Here is a 12,277-nt window from a genome sequence, read left to right on the forward strand (position 1 = left end):
TCTTCTTTAATCAAAACTGTATACATCTCCCATTTTGGTGGGAGAGCATCCAGAAGCTTTTCTACTATTTCACTCAGTCATCAAATGATAGTATCTTGTGATGATGTTATCAAGTGTTTCACTCTTAAAGTACTTGAACACCGAGAACTGAGTTTTCGGCAGTTTTGTCTTTGAGTTTCGAATTCCCACATTTCCTTCAAAATGATTTTCCAATGCTTCCCACAACTCTCTAGCAGTCTTGTATTTTTAGAATGTATGTAGATTCTCTTGAGGCATTGCCATAGTTATTGCTGCTAATGCTTTACTTTCTGCTTTGTACATCTTATTCTTATCATCCTCCATCGTATTATACTTCTTTAGCTGCTCACGACCTTCAAATTCTGTAGTTGGAGGGATATAACCATCCTGAATGCATACCCACATATTTGCATCCTGGTACTCTACGTATTGCTCAAACCTGTCTTTCTAAGCAACAAAAACAGTGCCTTTAAGTAACTTTGGAGCTTTTGTTGCTGAACCAGCTTCAACCTCCATCTTTACCAGTTCAGTGATGTTTATCGAAGTCATATTTAACCAAAACGAGAACTGAAACTACCCAAACTATATTTAGTGAACAGTGGATGGCGAAGTTAGGATAACTTCGCCTCTATGATAACTTCTCTTAGGGCGAAGTTAGAAAGTATTAATTAACTTTGCTTTCAACTAACTTCTCCAAACAACTTCGCCACTTATATCTTCGCCAAAACCCTAATGACAAGTGACAGCAACTTCGCTGGATATTGGATCTGATTTTGAGCACTATTTCTTTGATTTCGGAAGTTTTCGCACCAATTTGGGAGTTTTCGGTTAACATAAGAAGGTTTCGGTCAATATATAGCGTTTTTGGTCCAAAACTGTTCACAAGTGACCCTGGACCACCGAGAACAACGAGTTCTCGGGTAACCATATGGGTTCTTGGTCAAGGTTTGACCAAGAACTCTTGAGATTTCAGTTGATCAAAATGGTTCTCTGATTTACCAAGGGTATTCAGTCAACCATCTCCGAAAACCGTTGGGTTCAATTCTAGAAAACAGTGTCATATTCCCAAACATGCCAACTTCCATGGATGAACAAACCTACAACTTCAAGAAAACTTAAAACAGATTCAAACACAAAATAATTATTCATAACAAACAATTTTCAAAATCACATATCACAATACAATTATCTATTTAACCTAAAAGCCTGAATTGATTTCCATCAATGATCCAAAAACACATTTTAATTTAAGTCTATTTACCTTTTAAGATTTAAAGAGATCGAAGTAAATTTGGTAATCAAGGGTTTAGAGTTTTTGGGTTAGGGAGATAAAAGGATTAGAGGTTTGGAGATTTGAAATAGATGAACAATAATGCACACACAATAACATAAGATGCCTTTTAAACTTCAAAGATAAGTGATCTGGGCCGAAAATCCTGATGGGCCGAGAACACAATTAACATAAACACATTGAACCAATCTGACTGGACCTAGAATACAATTATTATAAGAACTTTGGGCCAATCTGACTGGGCCGAGAACACAGTTAGCAGGTATCAAATTTTATGGGATGAAAATATAATCCTGATCTATGTTTAAAATGATTTCTTAAAGCATTTGTTTCGACAATAGTAAACATGAGGTAAAAATAAGACGAATATATAAAGAATAATAAACAAAAAATAATAATAAAATAAAGACAAAAATAAATCAAAACAAAGTAATTTAACCATCCAGCCTTCAGTAATTCTAACATGTTTCGGGATCAAATTTCAATTTTGATAAACGAGCAAACTTTTATGAGAAGATCTGAACATGGAATCATATTGTTTAATATGCTTTCACAATGATTCATTTTCAGCATTATTATGACATAGAGAGACTGGTTGATAGAAGATATTAAGATAGTTAGCATGCTTTTCATTGCGTCAGCGATACATATAAGGTTCAATTAGGTATAAAGCTTAGATGCACATCACTTATGGACTCGTGATGCCTCTTATCTCTTCTCAAAGCATATTTGGCTTTCCCCAGATCACCCCAATTTGACTCCAACCCCTAGTTCTTGATCAAAAGACTTTCTTTATACAAACAAAATTTTAGTGGTTGAAAGCGTAGCATTGGAGCTACTATGTAGGCTTTTGCTTACCGAGGGTTCGAATCCCTCTCTTTCCTTACCTTCACCTAATTTACCGATCTTACTAACCACAATAGATCAAATATCAATGGATACAACTATTCCAACAGTTAGACCTTTCTTTTATCTGGATTCTCTAATAGATTCTCTATTCCTAATGGCTGTGGTACAGAAAATATTGTTAAAGAAAAGAGTAGACAAGGAATGAAAATATCCCTCTCGGTCTATGACACCTAAGGTTGAACGTTGGATTTACAAGCCTTCCGGACTTACAGGCCTTACATTCAGGGTGTTTAGGACTTATGTGAATGCCCCACCCTTGTAGTTCTAGTTTGACCCTTTAAGCTTTTAAAGACGAATTTTATGACACAATATTATATATATATACACACACACACACACTACAATGCAATAACTAAGAAACATAATATTTTTGGTGATCAAGACACTAACGGGCTCGTGTATTACTGGGTAATTGCTTTTCTGCCTATCATTCAGAGAGATGTATCTAGTGACATGAACACGTTAGGCACACAAAATCAATCTATCTTTCATTTTCCAAAGGTTGGATCAAATTTTCATTTGAAAATGTTTTGAGCTTCTATAAAGCTCTTAACTAGATAATCATATCACTTCCCAAGTAGTTATTTAGAAGACCCCCCGTTTTTTAAATTCAGTCGCACCAGTCACTTTCATTCTTCAGGTAAATGGTTATCCCGTATAGCTACAAGTAGACAACAGGACCAAACATATAAAAATACATGTCCCTTGAATTTTAGTAACCGACACATTTTAAGCGAAAGAATCAAACAAAACACACAACAGTCACCCTAGTCACTTTCAGTCTTCAGGTGAATGGCTATCCTGTGTATCTACAAGTAAATAACAGGACCAAACATATACAAGTATATGTCCCTCATACTTAAGTAACCGCCAAATTTTAAACGAAAGAGTGCAAAAATATTTTTAAATTTTTAATTTATAAGAACACACGCACACTCTTTTTGTATTTTTAAATTTTTCTCCCCCCCCCTAAATTTGTGCAAATATTTTAACAGAAAGAAAAAAAAACTTTTATGTACAAATTTAACCTAAAAAATACTCAATCGTCGAAATGAAGCATTTTAATAAACCCTACAAGCACATTAAATCTGGATGTTCCGACCGGTTTTGTAAATAAGTCCGCCACATTATTATAAGTGTGAACTTGTTCAAGGTGAATTAATTTTTGGTCGTAACAGTCACGAATAAAATGAATTTTTATGTCAATATTCTTGGTTTTAGAATGCTGAACAGGATTTTTAACAATAGCAATAGCAGCATTATTATCACAAAAAATTGGAGTGCCAAGAAATTCCAAACCGTAATCCAGCAATTGATGTTGCATCCAGATAACTTGTGAACAACAGGCATAAGCAGCAACATAGTCAGCCTCAGCAGTGGATGTGGACACCCTTTGTTTTTTCTTGCATTGCCTTGAGATTAGTCGATAAGCCAAGAATTGACATCCAACAGGCGTAGATTTCCTGTCAATATCATCACCTCCATAATTGCTGTCAGCAAAAGCATATAAATCAAAATCCGATTTTTTTGGATATCAAAGACCTAGCTTCGGTTGTCCATTCAAATATCTAAAATTTCGTTTAACATCAATTAAATGAGAAAGTTTAGGATTAGCCTGGAAACAGGCGCATTGACAGACTGCAAACATGATGTCTAGACGACTGGTGGTGAGATACATCAGGGATCCGATCATCGATCGATAGTATGTTTGATCTACGGAGTTCCCTTCAGGATCAGATTAAAGAAGAGGTCTTTCCACCATAGGAGTCGCCACACACTTAGAATCTTGGAACTCGAATTTTATTAACATGCCCTCGATGTAGCAAAATTCCCGTCGAACTCTGACGAACATGTAATCCCACAATTGTCGTCATCTCCCCCAACGAGATCATCTCAAATCTCTTTTTCATCACTTCTTCAAAATCAGAAAACATAGAGCAGTACTGGTGGAGCTGAAAATAATATCGTCGACATAAATCTGAACCACGATTAGATCTTTCCCAACAGTTTTAAAGAATAAAATATGATCGATGGTTCTTCGCTTGTACCCATGCCCCAGTAGATGAGTCGTCAGAGTTGCATACCATGCTCGAGGCTCTTGAAGAAGACCATAGAGAGCTTTTTCTAACTTGTAAACATAAGTAGGATGATTTGAGTCAACAAAACCCGGTGGCTGGTCCACATAAATTTCCTCCTTTACTTCTCCATACATAAAAGTTGTCTTGACATCCATTTGGTAAATGGTGAACCCCATGTAGGAAGCATATGCCAAGAAAATAAGAATGTCCTCAATACGAGCCACTGGAGCATACAATTCAATGTAATCTAAACTTTAAAGTTGACGAAAACCACGAACCACAAACCATTCTTTGTTTCGAACGATAACCCCAGTACCATCTTGGTTGATACGAAAACCCCATCTTGTATCTAAAGCTTTCTTTCCAACGGGCAATTCAACCAATCTCAGACCTTAAGTTTCTCAAACTGATTTAATTCTTCATGCATAGCGTCCACCCATGTTGGTTCTTGCAAAGCCATTTCAACAGACTTAAGCTCAATCTGAGAGATGAACTAGAAAATAAGCAACTGTTGATGTATCCTGTCTGACTTCTGGTTAAGACGCCTGTTTCAAGGTGACCTATGACATTTTCAATTGGATGATCTCATTGAATTCTTCCCGGAATAGAATGATCAGGAATGGAATTGTTAGTTGGCAAATTTGTCGGATCAATAAGGATTTTAGAGAGGGGGTTCTTCCATCCAGATGCTGCAGTATTGTGCGAGTACGAGGTAATGACAATGTACTAATTAGGTATGATATCTGTGAATAGGGTGCTACCAAAATTTAACGAATAGCACTCTCCCGCTCAACTGATGAAACGTTGGTCGCAGAAGTTTCAGTGGTGTGCTGTTCACATATTTCAGGAAATTCTTGTGAAGGTACAGTCTTAGTAACAATTTCTAGTTGGCTTGCAGAGAACGACTGAGCACTATCCAATGATTATGACGGATCTATGCTCAGCACAGGAGATTTTTGAAAATCAGTAATCATGTCGTCCTCTTCATCAATAGTATATGAAGTACCTGCACCTGAGTTTTCTGCATCAACAACTGGAAACACATTAAATGGCTTAAACAGTTCATTATAATCTAATAACGAGTCAGAACCAACACGAGCATCAGTCTCATTCTCTTCTAGCCAGCGCACGTCATAGGATTCCACTGTCTGCTTTGTTGTTTTGTTGTAGATTTTGTAGGCAGTGCGACCAGTATATCCAACAAAGTAGCAATCATCAGCTTTAGCTCCAAACTTTGGAGTCGATTCGAGATTTAGTAAAGTACACGGACATCCAAATGCTCGAAAGTGTGCTACGATAGGCTTGTGACCCAAAACAATTTCATAGGGAGTATTTATTTTCTATTTGTTGATCAACACCCAATTTTGAACCTAATAGGTGGTGTTTACTGCTTCAGCCCAGAAGAACAAAGGTAGCTTCGAATCACACAACAAAGTTATTGCGGCCTCGATTAGAGTTTTGTCATGTTTCTCAACAACTCCATTTTGTTGCGGTGTAACAGCTGAGCTGTAATGTTTAAGTACTCCCTTTCCGGCACAAAAATAATTCAACGTTGAGTTCTTGAACTCTGTGCCATTGTCACAGTGAATTCCTTTTAGCTTCATTTTGAGTTGATTCTCTATGAGCACCAAAAAGTGTTTTATCAATTCTGCAGTTCACTCTTATTTGACAAGAAAAACACCCAAGTATAACGTGAGTAGTCATCAGTAATAACCAGACAATAAGAACTGCGAGATAGACTCAATACATGAAGGGGACCAAACAAATCCATATGAAGTAATTTAAGAACTAAGGAAATAGTGTTGAACACTTTAGGCTTGTGAGATTTACGATGATGTTTTCCTAAAAAAAAGCTACACATTTTTCATTTGTTACAAAATCTTTAACAGGTAAACCACGGACTATGTCATTTTTAGCAACACAATTTAAATTTTTTACATTAGCATGACCAAGACGACGATGCCAGCGCATGGAATTATGTTTCGACACTTTTGAAAATAGACGGGTAATTTCATTTGGAAAATTTTAGTTCATGTTGATCACGTATTCATTATCTTTTCTTTGTGATCGAATAAGAACCCAAGATTCTGTTATGATAATACTAGGTTTTAAAATAAGACACTCTTTATAAGTGAAATGAGTTGAAAACCCTTTATCACAGATCTGCGAGACGTTGAGCTGACCGTGTTTAAATTACGGATGAAAGTTAACATTCTCAAATTTAAGAACAACATTACTTATAGTACCCCTCTGTGTAATCTTTCCCTTTTCTCCTCCCGCAAAGGAAACATACCCTCTATTAAATATTTGAATGTCGTGCAGTTGGGAGATGTCTCCTGTCATGTGCCTGGAACAACCAGTATCAACATACCAAGGTCTGATGATATTTCTCGATGGCTGTTCCTGCACGATGTGCGAGATTAATTAGTTTTTGGTACCCAGTCCATAGTAGTGCTAGGTAAGCCTGATTTATCTAAGCGTGTCACAGATTGCCATGACATGTCTTTCTGATTATCCAAGATTGAGTAGGAAGTTTTTGATGGCTTGGACACCAGAGATTGGGCAACCATTTATATTTGGGTTTTAAAACTTTGTCATCAGAATAAACGGTTGACATTGTCTCTAGTTTGCGAACGGAAAACACATTTAACTTTGACTTCCAAAACAATTTTGATCCAGAGGCCGACTTGGTTCCTAGGACTGAAACCGAGTTTCCATAACGCTTTTGAAACATGGTAGGCTTGGTCTGATGAGAGCTTAACCTGTCAGCCTTGTTTCTTTTTCCAATCACCGACAGAAGGATTTTCCTCATAATACCTTGATTTATTAGAATTAAACTTATAGAAGGTATTTGGAGGCATATTCCTCTGATGATATCCATAATATGTGACATACGGACGGTGTGGACAGTTTCTAGCAATGTCACTAGGAATGCCACAATTAAAACATGTTTGCCTTTTAACATTAAAATTATCATGGTCAGTTCCTGGTCTTGTTTTGTTGTGTGAGCCGGATTTTCCTGCTTTGGACTTAGGATTTGATTTATCAAAAATATTAGTAGATAACTTCCTACTTTAACAAACGTAGGTGATAAAGATTTATGCAAACTTTAATTTTATCAGATTTATTCAAAACCACACCACCCCTTTTAAATTTTTTAACAGAATCAACCACATGATTGTCTTTGCTCTTAAAAACAGAGCTCACACAAACATTAGTAGCAACAGAGTTCAAAACAGGAAAATTTAACGAAACATTAGAATTAATGTCTGTATTATTCAAAATAGGTAAATCATCATCCTCATCAGTCCAATCTTCGACAATTACTACATCTGCACGTGAAGCAAACACATCAGTACCATTCACTCTAGAGGTTGATTATGTAGATTTTGCTGAACCAAGAGCACTTTTTCCATTTGCAGTTGGCTTACCATACTGCATAAATGATGTGTGTCTAATGATGCTCTTTCTAAGTAACTCACAACTAAGCTCTAAATTTATAAAACAAGATTCCTAAAGAAACCACACAAAACCGGCAAGTGTACCGATCACTAATAGTATAGAACTAAGGAAGTCCGAGTATCGAACATAAGGACACGTGAAATCGTTTTTAATACTTAACCCTAACCAAGACTCACCTAAGAATTTTTTATGATTTTTAATATTTAACTACTTGACCTAACTTACTTTAACTAAATTAATTAACTAAACTTAACTTAACTAAACACTTGATAAAACTTAGAGACTTAACTGCAATTGGAAAAAACGTCTACCTAGGTAAGAATCCTATTGAAGGTATAATAAGCTAATGGATTGAAGAATCTCACGACACCTGTTTCTAAGGATGACACAACTAAGACTCACTCAAGCAAGCTAGATCACCTTTCGGTCTCACTAACAAACTCTAACTTACACTTAATTGATTTTAAGAACAAAACCGGGAAACGAATTGTTAAAGTGTTCTAATGTCGACTCTCCTCTCGGTCTCACAGAAACACGATCCTAATGGAAACGAATACTACGCAACCAAGGATAGAGGAACCATTTAGTTTAACTTAAACTAGGTCAACTAATCGCTCACAAACCCAAACCCGACAAGCACCGAACCCGCTCTCACGTGATCCTAATCCTAACAAGTAAAAGCTATGAGACGACCTTACTTCCTATCACCTCTCGGTCTCAAAGAAGGTGCTTACCCGCTGAATCTAATCAATTAACACACACACTTAAACCCTATGGTTGTACACTTGGCAAACAATCTCTAAACACAAAGTGAAGAGTTCAAACATGCTAAAAGCAATCAAAACCGATTCAATCAATCAAAGCAAGTGGTATATGAGTATAATTAAATAAATCACAGCCAATAAACACAACCTAATTCAATGTTAAACCAAACTTTTCATCAACAATTCAAGTCATGATGATCAACAATCCATATTACTTTCTAAAACCTAACAATATTCATCTAACCTAGGTAGAACTAACTAGTTTAGCCTAACATATTATTTGGACAGCAACTATACATCAAAGTAAACATCATATAACTCAACCAAAACATAATTAAACTCATTCAATGATCAAGATCAATCAAGCACAAGTCAAACTTCAATTCAATTGCAAAACTATTCAAGTAAAAAATCAAAATCAACAAGTTATGTATCTTGAACAAAAACACAAAGTTTATGAGATTAATACTTAAGATTAGGGCTGAGTTTATGGATGAATATCGACCCTAGCTGTTGTACCAATTCTCTCTTAGCCTTCTTCTTCCTTTCCTAGCCACCACCTATCTTGCACAAAAGTTTTTCTTTCTTTTTGCTTGCTGTTGAAACTTCCGATCGGACAGATGTACGGTGTTAGGGTTTTTTTATTTTTTAAATATCATAATATATTATGCATAAAAGGCTTGGATCTTGTGGGCTTGGGTCGAGCCTTGAGTTGTAGTCTTCAAACTTGATCAAAAAGGCCCCTGAGTCTTCAAACTTGAAACTTTTCTTCCTTAAATCTCATAACCTACAATTAGTATTCAATATTTGTAAGATCATGCAAAAACCATCCATAATTCTTATTTATTAAACGATTAAGCAATTAAAACATGATAAAAAGGTACGGAAATTAAGTGTGTTTTACAACACATCAAACATCCCCACACTTAAGACTTTTTCGTCGCTGAAAAAGAAATCTACACAGGATCATAACCAAGTGAAAAACAACAAACTCTCAGATTATTAATCATTATCAAAACACAAGAAACAGCTCGACATATTGACCGCTATTGCCGATATTGTTGTCCACTTAAACCTAGCCACCAGCCAATCAAGCCCCCCTTTTGCATTAAATGTTAGTCCAAATATTAAGGCTACACCTACCCCATCTCAAACAAAGAGAGCTAGAAGACTAGATTCGAAGCAAACTGGTTTGACAAATCACCATAAGACAAGGACTCATTGATGGTACTAATTAGATGCACTCGGTGAAATTTTGATGGATGAATGGTCATGTGGAGGTCGTACGAGCTATTCAGAAATATTATTGGACTTTGTCCTATAAATTCCTAATTTGATATTTATTGACTAAGAAACTCCGAGCCCCATTAGTGTATCCTCAGAGTCACCATCCCCAAGGTAACACGTAAACTCTAAGTCCCGTCTATTATGTGCATCATTGGCCTCTTTTACTAACTTTAAATAATGCTTCTTTGGCATTTTACAATACATAACTTTCTTCACAAGCATTTGCTTTTCTTGAACAACTTTTGATAATACAATACATAACTTTCATATAAAACTTTCAAAAATACTTCTTTTTTTTCAATCTTTTATATCACTATAAAATATATAACTATTTCTAAGCTCGTAAAAAGATGGACATGGGGTGGTGTGCTGGTTTGAGTGCATTTAATTCTTACCATCTCAAAGTTTTCAGATTATGGTAATCCTCCATAAGCATCGAAATTCGGTTCCACCGTTTTTCAAATTATTATATATATAAAAACTGCTAAAGAGGACTATCAAAGCTAGTTGGGCCTACCGACACATCCCAAATCAGATATGCAAACCATCTCTTCTTTTATTATTATATTATTTTTCAAAAGTTCTGAGAGTTCGTTAGCACATTGGTAATAATATCATTTCCTGCTTAATGTAGAACAAAAACAATTTTCAAGGGACAGTTTTTTCTTTAAAACTTTTTTTTTTACATAATTTTCAGTGAAAGAACAATTTTTTTTTTATTTTTTTCTAAAACTAAGTAAAATAAATTCCCATCCCCACACTTAGAATGAAATCGTCCTCGATGAGACCAAGGAAAAGAAATAAAATAAAAACTTAAAATAGCAAAATGTAAAATAGAAAACGGGTTACTCCCTTAGTTTATATGCAGAATCTGCACCAGCTGTGAAATAATCGAGCGACCATGTACATTTCATTCGCGGCCGCAACCTCGGGAGAACCAGTTCCAAAACGCCATAAGAGCTACCATGCGCATAATACCTGCAATAACTCAAACTCACTCACATGTAGCGGCGTACAAAACAGAAAGCAAAAACATAAGAATTAAACTTATTTTTGTGTTTTTGTATTTTTTAATTTTTTTTATTTTTATTAATTTTTATGTATTTTTAATATTTTTATTTTTTTGATAAATAACATAAATAAAACAGATAATAAAGAAAAATCATAATACACACTATACAACTCGGGCTGTCTCCTGAGTGATGCATCCAACACGTCTACACCTCGGTGAATGAGTCAAGGTAGAATACCTCGATTGTCTTATCTGCAACTGGCATGCCTATGTAGTGTTTCAACCTGTGACCATTCACCTTTAACTTCCCGCTCTAATCTTGTATCTCAATAGTGCCATACGGGAATACCTCAGTGACCGTGAACGGTCTCGACCATCGGGATTTCAACTTTCTGGGGAATAACCTCAACGAGAGTTATATAGTAAGACCTTATCCCCACACTTGAAATGCTTATTGCCCTTCAGCTTTCTATCATGCAGTTCCTTCGTCCGCTCCTTATACCTAAATGACTGAGCATATGCGTGATCCCAGAGCTCCTCTAACTCGTGCATCTGGTTGAAACGACTTCCCTCTGCGGCGGAAAATCAGGATTAACCCTCAGTAGGGCCCATGAAGCACGGTGTTCCAACTTAACAGGAAGATGACAGGCTTTCCCATAAATCATCCGAAATAGTGTGGAACCGGTCGGAGTCTTGTAGGATGTACAGAAGGCCCACAGAGCGTCATCTAATTTGTCGGACCAATCCCGATGATTTGAACAAACCATTTTTTCAAGAATACGTTTGATTCCCCTATTACTCACTTCCACCAGCCCACTAGTCTGTGGGTGGTAGGTGGTCACAAGCCGTTGGGTGACCCCATAGTGCTGCAACGCCTTATCCATCTACACATTGCAGAAGTGAGTACCTCGATCACTGATCAAGGCTTTCGGGACTCCAAAACGCGAGAAAAGATTCTTCAAAAATCTCACTACAACTCGGGCGTCGTTAGTGGGAAAGGATTTGGCCTCGACCCACTTTGAAACGTAATCAACAGCCACAAGGATGTACTTGTTCCCTCTAGACAACGGGAACGGGCCCATAAAATCAATACCCCAAATATGAAAAACCTCGCATACCTGAATCGCATTTTGGGGCATCTCATTCCGGGATGAGATATTACCGACACGTTGGCATCGGTCACAGCTTTTAACGAACAGATGTGCATCTTTAAAGATACAAGGCCAGTAAAAACCAAAATCAAATACCTTGTTTGCCGTCGAACTCACACCGTGGTGACTTCCTGTCGGTCCCACATGACAGTGGCTCAGAATCTGCCATCCCTCCTTGACATCTACAGACCTCCTAATCAGCTGATCAGCACCGATGCGGAATAGATACGGGTCGTCCCATAGGTAAAACATAATGTCAGCAAAGAATTTCTTCTTTTGCTGGTAAGGCATCTTCTGGAGGTACC

The 12,277-nt window shown here is 36.7% G+C and overlaps 1 protein-coding gene across 1 annotated transcript; it reads right to left on the reverse strand.

Moving 5' to 3' along the window:
- Nucleotides 1–246: 246 nt before the first annotated feature.
- LOC143578029 (uncharacterized) lies at nt 247–5,900 on the reverse strand. The gene is made up of 4 exons (XM_077061710.1): nt 5,685–5,900; nt 5,303–5,597; nt 4,303–4,519; nt 247–457 (listed from the first exon to the last, which is right to left on the reverse strand). The coding sequence occupies exons 1-4, from the start codon at nt 5,898–5,900 to the stop codon at nt 247–249; spliced, it is 939 nt and encodes a 312-aa protein (XP_076917825.1).
- Between the last annotated feature and the right edge of the window lie 6,377 nt (nt 5,901–12,277).

Source organism: Bidens hawaiensis, unplaced genomic scaffold (assembly GCF_021521415.1).
Source record: "Bidens hawaiensis isolate Kalapana, Puna unplaced genomic scaffold, B.hawaiensis_p1.1 tig00028999_1, whole genome shotgun sequence".
Lineage (NCBI taxonomy): Eukaryota > Viridiplantae > Streptophyta > Magnoliopsida > Asterales > Asteraceae > Bidens > Bidens hawaiensis.